The 24589-nt window shown below is 46.9% G+C and overlaps 1 protein-coding gene across 1 annotated transcript in view; it reads right to left on the bottom strand.

Moving 5' to 3' along the window:
* Positions 1-647: 647 nt before the first annotated feature.
* The window catches only part of myo1d (myosin 1D), a 46241-nt gene continuing 22299 nt past the window's right edge, over positions 648-24589 (bottom strand). Inside the window, exons 16-22 of the mRNA XM_037464714.2 lie at positions 23237-23444; positions 19099-19322; positions 18399-18537; positions 18203-18307; positions 17954-18067; positions 13972-14126; positions 648-4420 (exon numbers count right to left, since the gene is read on the bottom strand). Coding sequence (XP_037320611.2) covers positions 4264-4420; positions 13972-14126; positions 17954-18067; positions 18203-18307; positions 18399-18537; positions 19099-19322; positions 23237-23444 — 1102 coding nt within the window. The 3' untranslated portion in view covers positions 648-4263. The remainder of the gene's footprint in view (positions 4421-13971; positions 14127-17953; positions 18068-18202; positions 18308-18398; positions 18538-19098; positions 19323-23236; positions 23445-24589) is intronic.

The raw sequence follows: 24589 nt of genomic DNA on the forward strand, positions 1-24589 counted from the left end.
TATTTATACCCGGACATCTACGAGAAGTGTCTTTACTGGTTTTACTTCTTTCAATATAGTTCCCATTCGCAGTTACGCTTCCCTCATCTTGGAGTCGGTGTGTATTCTGAAGGGGTTTCTGGTCTAAAATCAGGTCTGCGGTTAAACAAAAGCTGAAGGGATACAAACGTCGTTTGTCGACATAACAATATGTCGGAAAAATACCACTCCAATGAAATGTGGGGCTTTTAGTGGACGTATAAGTGGACGCAGCCGCTGTAGCATCCCCCGTCGGTTTGTGGACTGTTTGAGTTTTCCACCTCTGGCGGAGGCCGAACCCAGTGAAGCCCAACACATAATCCGACTAAATGGAGCAACGTTTACTGAAATGAACATCGGGATGTTGTGGAGACACCGAGACCATAAACTCGTGTTTACAATGTTACGGAGGGGATAAACCAAGGGAGAAGTAGACTTCTATACAACCAGAGGAGTTGCCCCCCCACCCCACACAAGAGAAAACATTGGCATCACTTTTCAGCTTGTTGCTTCAGTAGAACACAGAAGGTTGTGTTCAATATACTTTAAATGTTGCTACAGAGCTTTATTCCTGCAATAATCCACAAATTCAACAAATCCCTTCAGCTTTTTTACCGCCTGGTTATGCAGGTGTGGGCGGGGGGGGGGGGGGGGGGTGCGTCTCTGTCCACGTTTCACTCTCACATCACTTGGAATGTGCCATTTGTTTCCCCCCCACTTTGCATCTTTGAGTAGTTTGAGAAAATACTTTCGATTGCTTATGAAGTATTTAAAAAAAAAAGACTCAAGTGGTATTGGAAGATTTCTCTTGAATTTCTTTTCTGTATCTTGCATACTTTCTAGATTAAAAAAAAAACAGTGGCTCAAAACTTCAATAAAGGGAAGCATTTGATGTGTGTGTGTGTGTGTGTGTGTGTGTGTGTGAGAGATAGAGGGGACGAATGAGTTTTATTTGTACAGAAGAATGTGTGACATGTTTTCTCATGAAGGAACAGGGGGCGGGGGGGGGGGGGTGTCGATGCTGTTCAATAAAAATGTTCTTTTTCTGAAAAAGACAAAAAAGCTGTTGCTGTAATTGAAACTTTTTTCAGTTAGTTTCTGCTTATTTTAATTTATTTTTGTACTGTGATGGAAAAATAAAATGCACTGATCGTTCACCACTTGTGTTTTTGTGCCTCCAGATGTGGACCTGGCATCTTTTTATAACAACGTACACATTCACAGCTGGTTAACATCGAGAGCAACACAATCCAAACGAATCATAGGGTTGGTAGATAAATTCCTTCCTCCACATAAAGCACAGGTCAAAGCCTTCTTGAGCAATGACCTTGAAACCCTTATAGCTCCTCATGTGTGTCTGATTTCCCCTCTGCTGTTGATGTATGATGACGACCTTGGTGGTCTGCTTATGGGTTGCAGAAGTGAATTGGGACAATAAATCAATCCCTAAACCAAAGCTCTGCAAATGTCCGTCCCTCAGAAGTTTCTCCCAGTTAAGAATCAGCGCTTCATCCCACTCGTTTCGCAGCAGATAGTCACCCATCAAGCAGCGGATTACACCCCCCCCACTGAGGTGGCTGCCGATGACTGACGCAGTGGCAAGTGGCGTTGTCATGCCGACCGCAGGGGTTTTAGCCCGTGGGACAGCTGTTGGTGGCCACGTGATGAAGGGGGCCGAGTACCGCCGGCCTCGGTGGAGCAGGAGGAGACATCCAACAGCTTCATCTTACTGGTGCAAATACATTTATTAATAAAGTGATTAATGCAATACGTTTCATTACGGAACATCACAGAATGCATAATGTGCATTTACAGAGAACATTATTAGCACTTACACATTACGGTACGTTAATCACAAATATGCAACACGTAGAGTGAAAATTAGGCACATACTGAATCAATGCTCTATACGTACAGATTTTGCGCTTAGCCACAGAGAATGGAATAAATTATGCAAAAGAAAAAATGTGTCACCCTTTGGCTACCGTTGACGGGTGGATAAGATCGTAAATATGAAGAAAAGAGAAAAACACAATGGCACCAGTCTCCAAGGCCCAATGTTCCTTTGTTATTTTATGCCCATTTATGTAGATATACTACAGGAAAAGCTAGTGATATCTTAACTTGCTGTGAAGCTGATAATCAAAAAGAAATCGTGGCCGATTGGGTTTTGAAATAAAAGTTTTTGGTTGCCAGGCGACAGCCCTACTGTTCAAAAACAGGAAAATAACAACAACAACAGAAAGATGGAGAAAGCTCCACCGCCCTGCGGGACGCCGCAGTCGGAGCGAAGGAGGGGCCGTGGAAAAGGAGGGAGTAGGGAAGAGGAGGAGGCCGAGCGAGGCTTTGTTCAGCCGCTCCTCCTCCTCTTCCTCCTCGTCCTCCTCCTCTTTTCTGCCCCCAAGAAAAAGGAAAGAGAGAAGCGCTCAAGTGAGAAGTGACACCGAGGACGTCCTGACGAGGAGCGGTGCCCAGCGGAGCGGAGAGGAGGAGCCCCGTGGGACACTACCACGCCGAAGGATATGGAGAGCTGCAGCCTTATGATCCATAGACCCCCCCCCCCCCCTCCTCCTCCTCCTCCTCCTCTACCCTACCCCCCCGAGCTCCATAGAGAACCAGCTATTAAATCTAACAATGTCCCTTCCTCAACACGCACCACGGAGGCACAGTTCCCCTTAAACAACTCTCCTCTGCATCAAGGTCAGCCACCACAAAGCTAGGCTCCTTACAAGAGACGGGGGGGGGGTGCAGACTAATTGAGATAAACGACTGGTCCGTGCACACACACGCGGCGAGCAGAGTGTACTTCTGCGAGGGAGGGAGGGAGGGAGCCCCTCCTCCCTCAGGCCTCGTCTCGGAGGCTTCGTCCTACAAGAGAAGCTCGAGCAGAAACAGCTGTTCACAGCAAACTCCACGTTGCACGATAGTTATTAGTAAACGGAGCCATCGTTCCCTAAAGCGTAAATAAGACGTTTATGGAGCCATCATGTCTCCAACACTTTTGAAGCAGCGATTCAAGAGACCATATTTGGTTGTAAAACAATGTTTTAACCCTAGAATAAGCTGATTACTTATTTGTCTTTAGAAGAAAAAAAATATATGGACACTTTTGATCTCGATTTGTGTTGCTATGTTGATATAAAACCCAGCTGGAAGCCAGAAAGCCCTTTTTGCAAACTGCTGGATGAAGAATTGACCAAAAGATGAAAACTGACAGCGCTGGTTTGGTGAAAGCAGATGAAAGTCTTTGCCATCGTTCAACAGGGAGGTAAACGCATAGCAGGAGAGCTCAGAGGAGCTGAACTCTCTCCCTCTACTGAAGGGGATATTTGTCTGTATCCAGAGGATCACTGAGAGTCATCAGAACCTTCCCTCCACACACACACACACACACACTCAACACAGCAACGTGACGCCACGTTCAGGGAGCTGGGCTTCACGTGGGATTATACAGTACTGTCCAGCAACGCTTCGCTTATTAAACTAAACATTTTAGGGAGAATATGATCTCGAAATACCGCTTTGGGCTGTCGTCTTCATTCATTTGCCTTCAGTTATACATCCCTTTACATACTAAAGTATGATATTTAAGTAACCATTGATATACTAGCAGTATTGAAGCACAGTAAATAAACACATCTTTGTGTAGCAGGTGGCGATGAGCAGGATATGCTCAACACATCCTGCTCAACATCTGGATCGGGACTCGTCTCTGTGCTCGGGAACACTGAAAAAGCGGTGGACGTTTCCTTTCATTTACCACATAAGGAGGTAAGTCTTCAGTCAAGGTCAATATCATTGCTATTCCTTAGAATACATTTCACAAAAAGAGCAGATAACCAATCAATAATCTGAAAAATCAGTCACACATTCATAAATATAATCTTCCTTCATGCCTTTGGATTTGTTTCCCATTACGCAACAACATTCGCTTCATAATCTCACCTTGACCACCACAACATCGTATGTACTATAAAGTAAATACTGCACAAAGCAAATCATTTGGAATTTGGATTTAAAAAAGGAAAAAAAAAATTCCACTTTGGTGCATTTGAAATAAAAAATAAACCCTGTTCATCTAACACGCATTGTACACTTGTTTGTAGTGGCGTTGCATACACATTTGGCATGGCTTTGCATTTTGAGGATTTCACTCCACAATCCCCCTCCAGAGATGCCCTCAAACTCATCACATCGACAAGTAAGAAGTGAATCATCGTCGTTCTCCCGGCCCCCCCCCCTGCTTTAGTTGCCAGGAACAGCCAGGATGTAGCCGGATCGGCTCTTGGTGAAGTCCGGCTGCGATTGGTTGATCTTGGGCTCCACGATGACCGTGCACTTCCTCCCGCTCATGCTGCACTGGATGGGACTCGCGATGCTCACCGGCAGCTTCCGCTTCTCACTGCGGACGAGAGGAGGAAATGAACATTAACGCGTGTAATCGTGGAAAAAAAACAACAACCTTGTATTCCCATTGCTGCAACCCTATTGGGTACATGAAGGCAGCATTGTGGCTTCACACTACACTCGCTCATGGTTTAATGCAGAGGAATGAAACATCAGATCCATCAGTGACCCGTTTGTGTGAGTGATAAGTATTGATGGATATTGAGGCCATAAATAACTCTCTCTCTCTCACACACACACACACACACACACACACACAACTAAGATGAAGGAATGATCCATGTGGCCTTTAGTCCCGTCAGTTCTAGTCAGACCCTCGTTTGCTCTTAAAACACGATCGATGGAGGGAACCAAAGAGGGACCCGGTGGAGGCCGAGAGGGCTGCTGTTCAGAGAGAAAGAGAGACGAAGAGGGGGGGGGGGGGGGGGTGTCACGTGAAGATGGACGCGATAACTCAGCGACATCATCAACACAACCGGCTCCCGCTGCCCTCCTCTGTATCTCTGGCAGATGCAGAGGGAAGAGGCTCAGGGTAGCGCTGATGCCGGTCTCCATGGCAACCCCCCCCCCCCCCTTCCCTTCTGTGAACTTCCCCCATCTGTCATGGCCGCCGGCCAGCCAATGGTTCCGTGTGCTGTGTGTGTGTGTGTGTGTTTGTTGTGCGATACGTCTCTGAGCCAGAGGGGGATGCTGCGCTGAGGGCAACACTCACAGAAACACACAAACAAACACAACCTCCACTGGGTCCACCAAACAAGTCTGTGACCCCTCTGTGAGCCGCCGGGGGCCTCAGCCCGCCTCAGAATACTGGGGCGGCCTTTTAGAAACAATAAAATGAGGATGACGATTCGTTGAGCCTGAAGGTCATCTGCTGGCCTCCCCAACCAGGAGCTGGTCGGAGCCCCGGGGGCAGACTTAGTCTTCCCCTGCATGGCCTCTCTGACGGGAAAATCAATTCTGCCCAGCCCACCCCCCACACCACCACCCCCGGGGGGGTCCCTTTGTGTGTCTTCGCCCTTCATGCCAATGCGAGTCCAGGCTCAGGTGCATCTCCTCTTCAAAAGGAAAGGGTTGAGGGCGAGAAATAGAAGTGAAACTGAAGGTCTGAAGAGGACGACGCCATGGAGGCAACGGGTTGCAAAAAGGGAGAATAAAGAATTCTATAGAAGGGAGAGAGTCTTTGTGAAAAGGTCCAAGAGTGAAGGGAAGTGCTGCGAAACGAGGAGCCAGGATTACCTCCAGTGAAGACATCCAGTCCCACTTCGGAGTCATCCCTCTAATAGCGTACCTGGCTCCCCCCCAAGCTCTCTGCTGCTGAATTATATACGAGTGCTGAAGGTGGGGGGGGGTTGCCATAAATACTCAGGACTTTGAGTAGGTGATCAAAGCTGGAGCTTTCCTCACTTCTAGCTGTGATGACGGGCCATTTTAGCTGCACTACCGAGTTCTTTTGCCTGCACTCATAAAATCACTGAATTACAGTAAAATCGGACCTGTATTGACGCGTTGTTTCGCCCACTCTCTTCACGACGGTCTCTCTTTCAGGAGCCGAGCTCCCTGCTGCTCCGGGGCGCTTATTCCTCCCGCCCGAAACTAGAGGTCGTTTCTCATTTTTCTGTGAGTTTGAGGGTTTGATGTTCATTGCTTTGGGTTCCACTTTGGTACATTGTAGTTGCTTTATCTCCACTAATCATCGTTGTCATTCGTTGTAAATCGTGAGAATTCCAGCATTCCAAAGGGTTTGAGAAAAAACTCGTTGAGTTACTTCCTCTGTTCTCTATGCTGCAGCACATGTGGTCAGAGAGCATCAGGTCTCATCTTTGTGCATTGATCCTCCTTTGTGCTTCTAAGAAGAATCAGTACGAGCAGCACCTCAGCTCCTCCATCGCAGAATTATAGAGGTCACTTCTATCATTTATGCGTCCAACCCAAAGGAATGGACTGCCAATGCAAAAAAAAGGACATCCAGCATGTGCAGGTGAAACAGTAGAACACCTTGACACACACACACACACACATCTGGGATCCAGCAGCGCGATGCAGAGGGCTGCAGCAGGTGAACTCATGCAAAGTACAACTCCAGCCTCCCCACATCAATATTTCATGATGAGACCACAGTGAGATGAAGAAAAGAAATGCACTGAGTGCCTCCATCCACATTTGACAGCAGCCCTCCTGCAACCCTTTCCCCGTGTCTCTCTCCGTGCAAAGGAAACACAAGGACGCAGACGCAGACTCACTCCGTTCTGTGCTTCTTATGGGGTTGTGTTCCGAGGCCGATGGATGACACCGTACTGGCCTCGAGTGGCCTGGTTTAAAGTGTGAAAGCTGGCTGAGGAGGCTCTCCGACTGCGGTTCTTTAATTAGCATCTCGGGCTCCCGACTTCGGCTCCTACTAGAACTGTGGTCTAGCAGCAGAGGGGCGGCGCTCCATGGAGGGTGTGACGAACGGAGAGCTTTGAAGGCATCTGTGCAGACATCACATCAAGTCTCCACTCCGATCATTCCAACACGGAGCGCTGCCCCCTTTCCCTCTCTGATCAGCTTCACATTTCCAGTCTCACTGAAGGTTTTTTGTAGTTGCTCAGCTCGTCAACCATGCATGTAAGCTGCAGAGAAAATATATATATTTAGAGGGACAGAATCCCCCCCCCCCCCTCCCTTCCCCAAGACCAGCTCAAATGCAGCACTGAGAAGCTTCTGCAGAATCCTTCTAGCGGTTGTTATCTCTGGTCCCTGTTCCTCCTAACGGGGGGGGGGATTACTAAGTGGGTCATGGAAGGAACGGGGGAGAGAACGCACCGACAACAACAAAAAAAAAAAAAAACGGAATTGATTCCAAGCGTGCACAGAAGGCAAAAAGCAACGAGGGGAGGAAGGAGCGAGGTCGACCCATCGGCGTGGCACGGAGAAGTGGTGGGTTCAGAGGTCAGAGGTCACAGAGCACAGAGAGCAGACAGGTCCCATTCAGAGGCGCTCGAGAGACGTCTTGAACAAAACGCCTCGTGCGACAACATTCATATTTTACACATTCATTCATTCATTTCCCAGCCCTCTGGTTTTTGGTTGAAATCCCTCAAAGTGAAAACTAACATTCCGCAGCGGAGAAAAGAGGGAAACCGACTACTCGTGTGGAGAATTGGCCGCTAAGGTAGCCTCATCGGGTGAAGAAGGCTTTAGATCCTTGTCCAAAGGGGAAAAATCAAGGTGTGCATCCAATTACATGAGGCTGTCTGACCTGAAGGGAGAAAATGAGGCAACAGAAGCCCATTTGTGTTTTGACTTGACGTCTCTGGTGAAGCTCCAGAAACACAGAATCACATCCATAATAACGCAGTTTGATTAGATTCAGTCCAGATGTTCAGGGAATGAGACTGCTTTGAGCAACTGCTGCACTTTTTTTGGGAAATAAGTAATCTTCTAACATACATCTAACTAAGTTGTATTAGTAAAGAGAATAAACCCATCGCAATCCTGCAATTGAAATAGTGGGGAAGAGGCCTAAACATGTTTTCTCAGGCTTTAACCTGAGAGATGAACTAGTTTGATGCTTCTTTGGAACTTCATTGGTCCTGGTTGCTGTATTTATCTTCAATAAAGAGTCAACCGCCCCCACCCTTCTTGATCCTTTGTCAATACCCTGCAGGGCAGCAGAAGACACTCCCCCCGGGTGAATGGCGGGCGTCAATACCAGCGAATCCTGCAAGCTGCTCTGAGGAGGCCGCCTCGCAGATGCTCAGCCCGGACAAAAGGACACACACACACACACGTGTCACCTCCACGGAGCTCAAAGGGTCAGCGGGAGACGGAAGTCAACCCCGGGAACGTACAAAAGCAAGATGGTGGAGGCCCTCTCACTCCGCAGAGCCACAGCAGCCACACAGCTGGAGCGTTGAACTATGGAGTGAAACTATCAACCAGTGAGCTCCATCGGGCTCTTCGTCATCAAGGCTGAATGGACTTCAAAAGGACACGAGGTATGTCGATAAGCAAGGGGGGGGGGGGGGGGGGGCTGCACAATTAGATGCTCACCACAGGGCGGGGGGGGGGGTACGCTTACTTCTCAAGAGGCTTCACCTCCAATAACGTTTGAAGGCAATCAATGTGTCAATCAAAGGCTCATCTATTTTCCTCGGCTGGCAGGCTGCTGTTTACCACTCTGTGTGTGTCTGTGGGGGGGGGGGGGGGGGGGGGCTGTGTTTTGCCTCTCAACAATTTAAAAGTGTCTTCACAAAAAGAGCTAGTCATGTTTCATGTCGGGAACATGTGGATCATATTTAAAAAAGACAGTATATCCCCATAGTATGTACTATAAGTAAATAGGTTAAATTATTACTATGCAGGTAACTATTTATGCAAAATTAAGTTGAAATTGAAAGAAATCATCCCCCAAAAATAAAAGTTTCAAATGACAGCTGGATCAATGTGGGTCATCGATGATATGAAAGCACAAACCTTTCATTCGGTTTGTAACGAGTGTTTGACTTGCTAAGGCAGAGACTAATTATGTAATCAGTGTTTGAATGTTACGAGGGAAGGTTCACAGTAGGGATCCGTCCGAGATCAATAAGCTCAGTAACGAAATCCTAAAAGATCCTGAAATAGAAAATGGCTCATTGATGGCAATTCCATCTACTGAGGCAGCAATTACACTTCAGAGGGAGAGGATTCTCTCTGCACAGAACGAAGCCTTGTAAAGAGTGTGAACTTTAGTAAATCCAGCTCTGCTTAATGGACCCCCCCCCCCCCTGCAGATCTGTCAAACAGCCGATTACGACGGAGCCTTTCTGTTCCCATGCTGCAAGAGATTTAATGCTGCGCTGCGATGCTGAAGGATCTTATGATCTTTAGAAGAGTTCAGACGCTAACAGATCCAGAAAACATTAGAAAATAGAGACTAATAAGCCATGGGGTATATAGACCCAAATTTGCATATTCAATTTAGGACAGACACATGGGAAACAAGGCTTTTGCTCCAGCCAATTTTGAGAAACTTCTACCAGACAGAAAGAAAACATTTAAAATATGCATTCAGAGGTTTATGTTACCACTTTGTGACTGTAGATTCCTCCCTTATTGGCCATAGCTTACCTACCACATGACGTAGCATTTAAGAAAACTTGCTTTCTACATAACAACCAATAACCAGCGATGTTAGAGCCTTATTTGTTTTAACTAAAGTTCTCAAAAGTAAAATAATCTTCTTAAAACTGCCGGTGTGGAGGAGACTACAGACACTTTAATTCAGTTATGGTATTCAATGGAGCAAACACAAAACGTGTAGGGGACTGAGGTCCGGTTGTAACGGTCTGCTTTCGTTCATCTTCTTGCTCTAATCCCTACAACCATCTCTGGGGTTTTCCTCTTCTGTGCTACACTCGGCGTCTGTGGCTATTATCAGCAGCCGGTGCGGCTGTTAATGGATCACACACACACACCCGTATCAGACCAGACACGGATCCAGAGGTTGCCATGGCAACTGCATCCGCAGCAGAGAGCGAGAGAGAGACAAGTGAGAGGGAGGGTGGTGCAGAATGTGGAGAGAAAAACAAGAGGATGAGGGAGGAGCAGTGGGGGGGGGGGGGGGGATTAATGGAGAAGGAGGGGTGGAGGGAGAGAGGAGGAGCCCACTTCTATCACTCGGAAATATTTGATTCAGCAGAAAAGGTGACCTTGGTGAGGGAGGGAGTCTCTCTCTCTCTCTCTCCACATTAGATACATTTTCTTTTTTTGCATTTCCTTCATCAGTTCCACACATTGATGTAAATGAGTTTTCAATGTGGGGTTGGGGGGGCGGGGGGGGGAATCTGCGTTATCTGAGTTGGTATCAGAGCAAATGTCCCTAATTCCCGGAAGCCGTTGGTTTCCATTCATTTCTGCACAGTACGGGGATCATAGTTATATTGATCGTTGTGTTGTTAAGCAGCTCAGAGAGAAACCTTTTGGCTTTTCACACTTTTCAGGAAACTAATATTTGCACATATTTGAAAATGACATTTAACAGATAACACTGGTACAGATCTATGAGAGAAGGAGGTGTTTATTTAAGTGACCTGAACCTCGACTAAAGTAGATCTCATTCCCCCTTCTTGCATGCTTCCACATCCCCCCCCCCCCCATATCATCTTCACAACACACTAACACTTTCTGTGTCAGCCTTGAAGCCTTGAAGCAGACCGGCTTAGCACTCCCCCAAATCCCTTCTGCTGTGTCAGGAGGAGACGGTGAGGAGGAGGAGGGGCGGGGGGGGGGGGGGGGTGTCGATGTCTTCAGGGAAAGGAAGGCAGACGGCAAGGGCAGAAACAGAATATGACCACATCCCTCTGACAGATCAATGAAGGCCAGAGGACGCTACTGCTGACTCATACTGTAATGTGGGGGGGGGGGGAGAGGATGATAAAAGGGAGACGATAAAATGAGAGGAAGAATGACGGTGAGTGAGGCGGACACACACACACACAGGTAATCCGGCTTAACAAGCAACATTTGGTTTGAACATTCCGTCTGTGCGTCAATCAATGAGTTGTTGTCAAGGCCTGTTGCTACGATGCCGAATCTCGTCAGTAAACCCAAGGTGAGACAAAGGTGAGACTTCCTGTGTAAAGTTGTGATACGTTACCTCAGGAATCACTTGGGTGGCAACCTGCATTTTCTTCACTTGTGTTCATGAGACGTCACAAGGGTTAGCATTGTTGTTGTTGTCGTTGTCACGGTGCACACGTTAGCATGCTGACGTTAGCATAGTGAGGTGTACAGGCTCACAGAGCTGCTGACATGGCTGAAGACAATCTCTTGTTTCTTGTAAAGGAATAACGATTCATAAAAAGGTACGCAGACGGGAAAATCAGTCAATAATTTATGTTTTTACAATGAAGACCTGAGATGAACATCCTTAAATGCTTATTTCTTAAATAAAAATAATATATTGATATTAAATCCCCTTGAGAAAGCTGATGTGATGATGTCAGGGCACATTTGGCATTTTTGCTGAGTGAAGAACGATTAATAATTCAACACAATCATTGCTGGATATTGAGCTTCAAAAGGATGCGCAGATGCATCACGTCGTTTACTTTTTCTATGTTTGAACACAGTTGCTTGAAAATCTTGTCAATATTTCTCAAAGTAAAAAAAGTGTATTGTGAAATAATAGGACATTTTCATTCGTTAATTCCATCAAGACAGTTTTTCACCCATCCATTAATCAGTTCAGCACTAAATGCATACATCTGCTCACACAGGGTTAGTAGAAGAATCATTTGACCTGATGGGAACAGGAACCCGTCTTGTTGCATTTTGATGGAGCGGAATCCTTTAAACACCTGTGAGAATGAATAATTCAACACGCAGCTATTTTTACCTTCAGATCTCAGTGGGAGGCGGCGTGGAGCAGAGAGGAAGCGTGTGCTGGACGAATAGAAAATGACGGACGCAATGAAACCACATCGGTAGATATTTGGTGTTACACCTCGAATCCAAGATGACCCAGAAGCATCGGGGGCCACCTCTCATCAGGACCGCCCCCCCCCCCCCCCGACTGCTTCAACCCTTCATCCTCCACTGGGATTAAACCACAACATGAAAGTAACGTGTGAAATCCGCTCTTTTTCGCACACTGTGCTGCAGCTCCCGTTTAAGAGCATCGATTTTGGAGGGTTGTGAGAAGAAATATTAATTCAAGGAGTCTCGTGTTTGCCTCTTATTTCTATCTATAAACCACATGTAAGCTGCTTGTACAGAGAGGGAAACGGTACTCGTTACCACTGGATGAATATTGTTTTACCACATTTAAAAACCTCCTCACTGCCAACTCTACTAATATAAATGCTTATTCAGATGAGTCGTTTCAAACATTTAACATTTAATAACTGAAGCAACAATGAATTCAACCTTCCAACCTGCGTTTGGTTATAGAGACGACACGCTGACATGTGTGAAAACGGAAAAAAAGAGAGATCTCATCAAAATATGGTAAATATATTCATCATGGGGAAATGGGAGTAAAGGCATGTCTCTATAATCCTGTTTCTAAGACCCACAGATGGACATTTGTGGCAATCTCTCAAACTCTGCTCTGCTGCTCTCACAGTGAGAAAGCTACAACACACACACACACGAAGGGGGGGGGGGGTTGTCTCTTCTAAATAAAGGCCTCAACATCAGCACAGTCTTAAATATTTATAGAGATGAGGAAGGAAGGGAGCCAAGGGAGGAAAAGGGGTAAGATTGAGAGGGGAGGGGGGGCGGGGGGGGGGGGGGGGGTGTTTGGGTTCCATGAGATTGAGAAACAAAAAGGGGAATCGGTCAAAAATAGGAAGCATGACGGATGAAGGGGAGGAGACAGGGAGGCATGGGAGTCTAATCCCCGCCTCCCTTTATGCAAAATAAGACTGAAGCATTCCTGGAGACAACTGGTGAGTCGTGGCCGATAAGAAGGTCGTCTCCTCAGGCCCAGATCTCCAGTTCCAAGCAACTTGGGAACATATTGATAAGAGCTTCTTTGAAAAAAGAAGGAGAGAAAAAGAAGTGGCCTCGATACAGCCTCGAAATTCAAACCGCTCCCATCTGCAGCAGAATTAAAAAAAACACACCAAACAGATTGGGAAACTGTCCAAAAAGTTGAGCCGTGGCGCGGCGTTGAGAGGGAGGGGGGGGGGGGGGGGGAGTGGGGGAGGGGGGTTTACTCTGCTTCGGCCTCGCCGTCACTCACAGGAGGATGAAGTGTTGCTTTTGTTGCTGCTGTAAGCTGCCCCCCTCCCCACCCTCCCCCCTGCATATTGTGCACTGTGCAGCATGTTGAAGGAGAGATAAAGGTTGAAGCCGCATCTGCGGGGGGGGGGCTGCAGATGGAGATGCATGCAGAGCAACTGTCAGGACCCCCCCCCCCCCCACCACAGTGTGGTTACACACACAGACACATTTCTGCACATGCCACCGTGCTCTTTGTCCTGTCAGGGCTGTTTCTGTGATGGATGAGTCGGAATGCAACACGCAATATGGGGTGGGGGGGGGGGGGGGGGGGGGTGGTGGCTGTGTGTGGTTAAGGAGGGTGGGGCCTTCCTCACCCTGTAGACACCTACAGTGAAAAATGGGCTCCACAATGGAACAAGATACCATCGCAGGAATGGCGAGGACGGAGCACACCGTGGCCCCACACACACACACACACACACACACACACACACACACACACACACACACACACACACGCACGCACACACGCACGCACGCACACACACACACTTTAGACCAGAGGATGAAAGTCATGCATGAGATCCCCGCCTTATTTTGGTGGTTTGCAAGGAGAACTGTGAATTCAAAAAGGAGTCTCAAAGAGTCTGTAAGCTGATTTCACTGAGAAGGAAACAGTACGACACTAATAATAGTGTATGACACCCGCTTACTGCCCTGAGTATTTAAAGGCTTTTTAAAAAAGAGTGACCTCAGCATGCACAATGTATGAGACTGATGTCCCAAAATCCTCCTGAAACAGGTCACATCAGTCCACACCAAACGTCTGGGCCAATACCGGTTGCAGGTGCTTACCTCTTGAAGTGGCTGAGGAGGGTGCCCACCAGCTCCCCGATGCGGCTCTCGTTGGCGGGCACCATGCCCTGCAGGCACACCACCAGATCCCTGCTGTCCTTGGTGTGGAACACGACCAGCTGGTCCTTCCCGGGGGACACACTCAGTCCCGTCACCTGGGACAGAGAGAAGAGCGAGGGGACGGACCATTAGTAGAGACGCGTTGTCAGCTGCACTGTGGGTAAACACCAGTACAGCACACAGTAGACACGCTTAGAAGAGGACCGGGTCTTTCCGATGTCACCTATTGGTCTGTGAGGTACGGGTCTGAGTGACGTAGAGACGCTGTAGACTCTAGCTGGACCACAATTTACTAAATGAACATCGTGCTTTAATGAAGACCTGAAACTAAAGACTAAGACCAAAAACATAAATCTAGAGTGAAGAAGAGTCATTTTCTTCTTCTTTAAGCCAAGAGAAGTCGCTCCCTGGTGGACATTAGAGAAAATGCAGCTTCAAGACGCTTGAATCATTGAATTCCCTTTTCAGAAGCAGAGGATGACGCCTGAATTTGAGAGTCCAACAGATGTTTTGTTTGAGTCGTTTTTCTACGACTAGAACACTTTATCAACAAATCACGGATGAATAATATATCTTTCATCCATATCAGGACTACACCGGTGCTCACAGGAGGCCTCGGATGTGGTTGAAGGCAACAATGATAAAAGAAAGAAACAAAGTAACGTGGGACAAGTATGTAAATAAATGCCAGGTACAATAAAATAAAAATCTCAGCGTTATAGTTCTTCAAACATCCAATCCCTGATAAACCTGTGAGTGACGTTGTGATTAACTCGATGCATTATAGATGACCTACTGCAGGATCAAGTTGTTTTTTTATTTTGCACTCTACATTAAATTTACGTTTTGTGTAAAGAGCTTTTCACATTGAAACTGAGCCAAAGCCAACAAACAACGCCGCTCTGCTGTTCTCAGAACCTCGTTTCTGGGGTTTCTCCCACTCAAAGCCTGAATCAGCACTTGCACTAAAGATGTATTGATCTGCATCCCAAAAGGTCCAATGTTGAACCATTCAGAGCACCCACCGGACACGTAAACAGAGAGCGGCCAAGCAAAAAAGGGGGAATCCCAGGTTTCAGCTTAACAGGTCTTCAAAGTGGACCAACATTCTGACAGGTAAACACCTCTCCGGAGGAAAGGGAGCTCGTTAAGCCCCCATTGCTTTGGTTTTTTTCTCATTCTATTGTCTCTCTTCCTTTTAGCTTTCCTCATTCCCAGCCTGTAGGTATTCAACCGTTTAATCATTCCCCGTCGTCTCAATGTGTCGCTCCGAGCTGCCAAGGGGGGGGGGGGGGGGGGCATCCAGTCAGCAGACATGTCCTCCATCTGGGGGGGGGGGGCTACGCTGGCTCGCTACGTCGGTGGCTTAGAAAAACAAACACTTCCTCGTAATCATCAGCATGAATTAAAGCCTGGAGCCGCAGTTAATTACATGGAGCCGATTACATTTACATTTATATTAAAGGCCTAATTGATTGGAACGACAGTGGATGTTCTAATGAGTTGAGGAATGATACATTCCCATTTTGTATCCTTGTCTCATTTTTTTGTTGTCGCCTCGATTCCCCAAATCCGTTTCAGCCAGAGTCAGACATGAAGCATTTTACTGCCATCTGTTTGAGTGTTTGTTTGGCCGAGGGGAGAAAACTTGTGCAGGAGGAGGATGTTTTTCATTACTGCGCTGCAGATAATTGGTGTTACAGACTGAAACGGCTGCTGAACAGTGAGACAGTGACGAGGGTTCTATTTTTTCCCCCACCCGTTTTTGTATGTATCAAAGAGCAGACCGGACCACGATGGTTCTGGTCAAATGGAACAAATGATCAGTTATACGATGCGTCCCCACAGTCCATTAAAGAAAGATAGTTGGGAAAAGGCAGCGGGAGCAAAGGGTGATTAAAAGATGCAGTGAGAAAAACAACAGTTGCCCGCCTGCCTGTTGCCTCCATTTGAATTCAAAGCACAATTCTACTGTACTGTGTTTTGCATCATTTATTTCCTACATATTAGTTATAAATAGGCTGCACATAAAAACTCTTCATCTATTTGAACAAATACAGTCTCACTGCAGCTGTGAGAGGTGGCAGGCGTCTGAAATACAGACTGAATTTAAGAAATCAACAGGTGACACACAAAAAAAAAAAGTAAAGAAGATAAAAAGCAACAGGGATCACACATAGGCCTTGAGGGTGTGTGTGGGGGGGGACAAAAGCAAACAGGAAAGCTATTGGTGCACATGCATGAACGACACCAGACATCAGCTGATCTGCCCTGCCGCAACGTATCCATGACAACCCTCCCTCCTGGGAAGTTGGCATGACAACAAAGGGAGGAGAGAAGCGGCGGGCTCGCGAGAGAGGGGAGAGGAGTGAGAGAGGGGAAAGATGGCGCCAGACCAGGAGAGGTGAAAAACAAGGAGACGAGTCACTGAGGCCGGATGGATCTATTTCACCATTTCCCCCCCCCGGGAAACGCTTTATTAAAGAAGACAAAGAGTAACACGCTAAATCTAACCGTCTAGCAGCTGTGATGCTTCTCTGCAGGAGCAGCAGGACACACACACAGCACCGGGGGTTAGCCTCTCACTGCTAATCAATGAGCTAACTGCACTGCTCTGTGCGTGACCTCCGATCAATAGCTACAGCCTGCCTTCCTCCCCCTCCTCCTCCTCCTCACCCACTTTCCCACACCTTGTGCTGGACCGTCTTCAAGGTGAACCAATGACACCTTAACATGAAAAATATTTGAAAATAATACTAAAACTACTCATTTCAACAAAAAATTACTCAAATAGGGGAAACTGGCTATTGTCAGAGGCAGACTTTTTTTTAAAGACACCATGTTATGTGTGCTGTAAAAACAACAAACACCTGTCCGGACAACGCCTGTGGTATCAAACTCTGCTTTATGGCCAATTTGACCCTAAATGGAACATCCTTTACTTAATCTACGTCATGCTGTATGAAGAAGAATTGGAACTGGAGACTCATATTTGCAATGTTTACTGAGGGAATAAATCGATAGAGAAGCAGCAGTTTCTCATGGGCGTCTGTAGGACCAGAGGAGGGGCCCCCCGTGGCCAGTGGAGAGAATGCAGGTTTAACACATGAAGCTTCAGCTTCACTGGTGGTTGTTGCCTAGTTACAGCATGTGTGTGTGTGTGTGTGTGTGTGTGTGTGTACTGTACGACTTATGTCACTATGTGTTCTTCTACAACACTGAGGCTCCCCATATGCCTGGTGCATGGTGCTCAGCTCAGGGTGTGTGTGTGTGTGTGCGCGCTTCTCTGCCGCCATCTGTCTGCACTCCCAACGGGTCGAACACTGGGGCGTCTCGTCACTCGTCACCTCCCATCTCCCTCACTTCACGAGACCACGGGGGTCCGTCCCCCGTCCCCCCCCCCCCCCTCGTGGATCAACACTTTACTCCTTCACTTCCGGTCTCATTCCCGCTCTTACCTCCAAGGTCAGCGGTCTCAATAAACAGCGCGAGCAGCATATGGGACGGTAGAGCTGGTTAACAGCTAACTAACAGCATCCCTGAATTATATCTTCAAAGATGTTAATAGTTCAGTGTTTTAAATGGAAAGTTTAATGAGGTTCATTATGAGAAGAATGTTCAGTATAATCCTGTTACTGCTTCTTCAATAATTAAACTATTCATACATTTAATTCTTCTCTTTGTCATGCACAGCGCGGCTTGCGTCTGAGACATTGTAATTAACTTGGCCAGAAGTAGTGAGGTCATAATCAAATAGTTTAAATTACTGATGATCATTGAGTGTTTCTCTATATGAATAATTTTAAGCTTTCAGCCTGAGAAGAGCTCTCCTTCTATTAAGCCCAAACATGAAACCACTGAACCGAAATGCCGTTTAAAGCCGTCTCATGTCGTGTGTCTGGAGGAACGGAGCGCTGCATACGTTGTAGAGGGGGGTGCTCTTCATGGCCTTGTACTGCTTCAGGGGGTCCATCTTGTACAGGTGGCGGTCAGTGATGAGCAAGGCCCGGTCCTCCGCCTTGTGGAAACGGTTGATCTGGGAAGACACACAAAGCCCGTCAACACTCAGAGAAGAGGCGGGTTCCTTTGTTTGTGCGGACGGATGCATGTTGTGACTTTGTGTGTGCGTGTGTGTGTGTGTGTGTTGAGGAGTGGATGAACGCTCGGATACCTTGCGCACGTTACCGGAGAACAGAATCCTCATGAATTTGTCTTTCCGCTGCAGCTCGCCGGAAACCAGCGTGAAGGAGGAGGCCGTGTCGGGGCTGTCTCGCTTCTGTCGGCCACAAACAACACGGGAGAAGCTGTCAAAGCGCTCCACTAACGGCTGAAGCAGAAAAGGAGCCCGCCACTCCCCCCCCCCTCACCAGGTAGTTTCCTTCCCAGGCTCTCTGCAGTCCCAAGTCGGCCCTCTGGCCCTTCAGGGCCTCCAGGCTGGCGACCTTGGCCCTCACCTGCAGGGCCTCCTCTGGAGAGAGGCCTTTGATCAGCGTCCACGCCCACCACCTGGAGGCACACGCAGAGAGACCCGAGAGCGGCGCTCTCCATTAGGACGCCGGCACAGCGGGGAGGGTGTGGGGGGGGGGGACGCACGCCTTCGTACCCCAGCTGCACTTATTGGCCCCTATCTCGCGCATCCTGACGGGCCAACAACGTTCTCTGGGAAAGGCTACTTCTGGGGCGCCGCCCGGCTTCACACGGAGAGAAGCAGACGAACCGACGCCGCGGATGAAAAGCGGCGGCGAGTCGCCGGTGGAGGAAATAAATCAATGGACCCCAGTGTGAGCCGCGAGGCAGAAGGAAGCTTGTGTTCTGGTGGATTCAGATTGACTCATCTGGTTGGGAAATAGCATTCGGGGGCCCGTGTGTTTGCTTCAGATGTTGGGCTCAGACCCACTTTGAGCTCGGGGGGGGGGGGGGGGGGGGAACGTATGGTCTGCCTCGGTTTTGAAAGTTAACGGATATTTTAGGATTTAATGGTAGTCAAAGTGTAAAAGCGGCTTCTTATTGGTGCTTAAAGAGCATAAACCTGCCGACGTCACTATTTAAAGGGGGAGGCTGCGTTACCTGTTGTAGATGCTCCTGAGCGACTCTTCGAACTTGCGCAGGACCTTCGGGGGCGTCGGCCACTTCAGGCGCCTCCCGTAGTCCTTCATGGAGCGGACGTTCTTGAAGCGCCGGGTGACCTCGCGGACGTAGGACTTCACTTTGTAGCGCCGGTAGGCCCGCAGGATGACGAGGGCCGCCCTCATACGCCGGTACCTCATCCTGGCGATGGTGCCCCTCCACACCTGCAGACACGTCATCAAGGCGCAATGAGGTCAATGAGGTGCCACTTGAAGGTTGCTCGTGAGGAATGAGAGGCAAATAAGAGACAAAAAAGTATATATATATACACACTTCTAATCCCTTTAAATTGGGTAAAGTTCTGAGTATTTTCTTTTATGTTTAATCTTTAGATTCAAATAGACAAAATAGCAAAAAATCAAATATCTAAAATTGGCATTTAGGATTTTTGCATGAAAAACAATGTTTTTTGCATGTGGTGCCTTTGTTTAAGCTGCTGCGTCTCACATTACCCATGATGCTCGGCAATAGAATAGAATCTTTGGCAGCATCCCTGCGTCTACTAACCTCCACATAAAATGACCTGAGTTCCATTTTCAGCACCGGAGGAAGGAACGTTTTCTACTGCCATATCTAGATTTGAATTATTAATATGATGGAATAGCCATCACTAACCCGGCTATTTTAAGCTCTTATGCACCGGTTTTAAAGAGCTGACCATAAAAAGCTATGACTTCTGCACTAAAGTGAAAATAAAACACAGAAACTATAAACCCTGTGGCAAATCAATATAAAAATGTGTATTTAGATGCATCATATGGCGCTTTTCTAATAGTTAATTATGCAGCAAAAACAGTTATTCCATCACTGATCATTAAATCATTAGAATGTTGTTTATTTGTAACACGTCAGCGGCCATATCGTTGAATAATGAGGACTCAGACCTCCGAGTCGGCCTGTAACTAAACATAGGTCGAGTGGCTATCAGGCCCTCTGGAACATGAATAATAGATATAAGTTGGACCCCAGGGAACCATAACTCCTGATCCGCCCACACTGACACCACCGCCATATGCTCTCCCCCTCCTTCTGTCTGCTCCCGCTTTACTACATACAACTTATTCACACATATACTCGGCCACATTGTACCACGGTGATCAGCACAAAGAGATGATTTAGTGTCAGAAACCACAGGTAACGCTGCACTGGAGACTCACTCCTAAATATCGTTGAAGTGCAAAGCCAAGTAATGATGAAAATCATGAATATTTAATCTTTTAATGGTGTGGGGGAGGCCGGCGGCAAAGAAAAAGCTTATTTAAAAAAAAAAATTGCATATTAAAAACTGGACGAAGAGGTTGGGAAAGTCTGATCCACGTCTGCAGTATATTTGTTGTTCTTTGGCATCATGTCATCATGTGAAAGTCAGTTTTAAATCCTCCTCCACTGCAGATACTTATACATGTATTTTCTGTCACATCTATCTGTTGAAAACAACATATTCTTTCCAAAAATCTGGACAATTTGCTTTTTATTGAGGGTTTGTTAACAGGTAATACGATTTTTGTAACAAGACATTTATAAGTTTTTAACCAATTCATCTTACATATTTGTTTAATATCTAGTAACCTTTTTATGGTGATTAAAAACCATTTAAACACTTTTGTTTTTGCAAGGGATACATTGAGGTCAATACCTTATTAAGGTTAATACATTCTTTATTAGTGACTAATGCACTTTTAAAAAAAATATTTTGAGGCCTTTTTGCATTTGTGAGAACATGAAGCGACAATTATAATCGTTATTAAGCAGTCTATAAACTGCTTATGAAATTAATTAAATTCTAATAATAAATGTGTTTATGATGCTCCTATCACATTCATAGTCTCCACATCTAATAGTGATAATAAGCATCCAATAGGCTCTTCTCAGGGCTTTATTACCTGTTAATTAAGAGCGACCAAACAACCAAAATAAATAGCTCCTCTAATCCTGATTCCTCTGCCTCATCCTCGGCTTCCTTTCTTACTTTATGGATGAGAATCAGAAAAGAGGAGCAGCTAATGGAGCTCCGGGTTGATCCTCCCACGAGCCCCGCAGACAGGAAGCGACCTCTCCAGCGTGTGTGACAGGTAGGAGTCGGCGAGGGGGGGGCGGGGGGGGGGGAGGGGTCGGGACTCGACCGGCTGCCGTGACGCTGGTGAGCCGATGAAGATGACACTCGAGGATAAAAAAAAATCAAAAATCGAGCCAATAACAAGACCCCTGACGGACGGCCCCCACACTCATAAGGGGTCAGGCCAACAAAGCCATCTGATGATCCCTTTCACGGACTCGTGCCCCCCCCCCCGGGGTTTACCAGCTCATCAAAGCCAGATTGGGGATCTTTCTTGGCTACAAAGCAGGACAGATTGCTCAGTTTTACTTGAGAGGAGGGGGAAGCGGGAGCTGGGGTGGGGGGGGGCATGTTGAGCAGAGAGAAGAGGGGAGTTCCCTACAAAATGAACGCCTTTAATCTAGAAGCATCAGGACTGGAGAAGCCTGCAGCGCTGTCACTAATAAACGGGGGGGGGGGCGAACGTTAGTCGGGTTGGAAGAACGTGAGCTTAAAGTCTCACAAACGATCAGCGAGGAGGTCAAGAACCATCAGTGGACTCGTCAACTTTTACGGTCATATTTTTTAATAGAATTATGAGCATCTGGAGAAAATCGGGAAAAGCAACCCAACAAAGTGTGACCTTTGGCTGTGGGCCACACATCCGTTGCTATGGAGATGTTTTGGTCTTTTATTGCTTGCCAAATCGTTGTGTACTGCAGAACATTTTTAGCATTTCTCTTATGAGGGGATTTGCTGCACCGTCTCATGCAGCTTTAATTGTGCCGAGAGATCTGGAAGACGACTTAAACACTTTGCAGGTTCAGAGGATTAGAGACCGCCCCCCCCCCCCCTCCCACCCCCCCAAGCAGCTATACTGCACAAGTTATTGCATTAAGAAAACGAGTTATCCACAACAACAACAACAAACATGCACTTCATCTTTTAGGACATTCCTTGTAACGCTTGTAGCCTCTCATCACCCAACTGCTGCTGCTCCCAATACACTTGGGAGGTGGGTGGGGGGGGGGTGGGGGGGCTCTGCTCTCGTCATTGCTGCTCTGACAAGCGCGGACAGTTACTGCGATGTGGATGGCTGAGCCCGGATTTATGAAATATTCATCCTTTACACAGAGGCGCTGGGGAGGGGGGGTGGGGTTATTTATAACATCTGTTGGATGTTTACGTTGGATTCTTCTGCTTTCTGGAGGCGGTGATGGTTTAGATCGCTCCTTTGTGGCTGGACGATTCATCGAGGATCGACCAATAGAGCTGCACTCGGACCTGATTGGAAAAACACCTCAGGCCAAGGTGGGGGGTGTGTGGGAGGGGGTGGGGGGGGTGTGGGAGGGGTTGGGGCGCGCTTTATGTTCACGCCAATATGACGTCAATGCCACACGAGTTCCGACCTCCGAACTTCTGTAACTGCTCTGTGCCTTTTGATCGGACTTTGTTGGAAATATCCAACCGCTTTAAAGCAGGAAAGCTTTAAAATACAGTAAATTTGGAACCAAATCAATTTATTTCTTTGTTACGCATTTTAAACCTCACCCCTCCCCAGAGGGCTCCTATACTGACGATAAAGTAGCCCAGGAATACGAGATACAAGTTTACATTTAATCCCAATTTCTTCTCTGCCTTGTGGGGGTATGGTTCACGTTGTTCTGCCGGTTCCACTTGGTTTGTACGCCCTCTGGCTTTTGGGAGAATAATGCATAATGGGGGGCTGGAAGGATCACTTGTGGGAAGAGCCAACGCAAGGTCACACGAATCGATACCAGAGGTCGAACGATCCGTCTGCTGCAGGGGTTTTTACTCGGCTGGGAAAAGGCTTTCAAGTCGGAGAGCTTGGAGATGCTCCTCGAGCGAAGCGGATTCTCAGGATTCTCATGAGACAACCGGTGCAAGGTGAAAAATCAGGAACAGGAATAAACTGGATTAAAAAAAAGAATGAATCTATATGGTGCGCATTTCACACGGGGCCCGGAGGTTCAATGTGGCGTCAGCAGGTGGGAAGCCACCACGAGGCGGTCGGACTCTCACCTTCTGGAGGAAGAGGACAATCCTCTGGACCATTTCCACCCGCTGCTCCTCCAGGCTGAAGAGCGTGCGCGGCGTGCGGATGAAGACCTTGGTTTTGCCGAAGGCCGCGTCCTGGTCAAAGCCGCACCCCTGCAGGAGCCTCTTCACCGCCTCGCCGTCGGAGGGCAGGTCGTGGTTCGGCCACGTGAACTCGGAGATCATCTTGTATCTGGAGGAGGGTGGAGTGACGCCAGAGACCAAATCAATGTTTATTTCAAACCTGCAGGAGCAGCTAAACCAGGATCTAGATTGTTGTACATGGAAACAGGCCACTTTGTAAATGTTAGCACAGGCTAATATGCTAAACTAAGATGGTAAACATCTCACCTGCTAAGCACCAGAAAGTTAGCATCCACCTCCCAGAGAGCATAGCACGTGTTAATGTTGGTATTTCATTTGTTACTGTATTTTATTAACATTTTCTTATTGACACAGAAATCTTAATGAGAAAAATATCATAATTTAGAATTCAGACTTATCTCTCAAACTGTTTTTTATAAAATAATTGATTTGGGGATTTAAGGATCAGATCAAATTATATCTGAGGGTCTTTGCTCCCAGCAGGGTTGCCATGGAGATCTTTTTGTGCACGAAAAAGGTAATTAAGTGCTATAATCTTAATGAAATGCAAGCACTTACATCTTCTTTTTCCCAACAATTTAACCTCTTGTTAGCGTGTTCCAAAATTACCATCAATAAGTATAAATTCTGAACCGATTCCGTATAGAAGAGTTATGGACTAAATGTCCAGCTTTATGCTGCTAATAAGTGTGTGTGAGAAAATAAAATGTATGTCAACTTTAAAATAGCTCTGTGTAGCCTCCTCATTCATAATACTGCCATTTGAATTATTTTATAAAATAACTTACATATTCATGCATGCAATAGTCCACCTTCCCTCTTTTCCTTCCATAAAAATAAGGCTATTAATGATGAGTCAAGCTTATCAGACTTTTGTGACCCCTTAATTGTAGATGAAGGGCTTTGCCAGTAAGCTTGAAAGCAAATTAGTGTTGATTATTATGTAAACAGTCTTGTAATATCGGGTACTTGAGCTCTTTTTATGAATAAAACATGAGTCGTTAATGCAGGTCAATGACAAGCAGTTAAAAACAGGGTCATTTCTGCAGCGCATTCAAATGTTTTACAAAGTCTCTTCCCATTCATTATAATCCAGCCTGCTTTAAATCACGTTTAGGGGACACATTTATTACGCTTGTAGGGAAACGTGCCCCTGAGGGTTATTTTTGTCATGGCTGCTGGAAAGGTAACCGATTAGCTGCAAGATCAGATGCGAGCCGACTACAGTCTCTA

This window comes from Pungitius pungitius, chromosome 21 (assembly GCF_949316345.1).
Source record: "Pungitius pungitius chromosome 21, fPunPun2.1, whole genome shotgun sequence".
Lineage (NCBI taxonomy): Eukaryota > Metazoa > Chordata > Actinopteri > Perciformes > Gasterosteidae > Pungitius > Pungitius pungitius.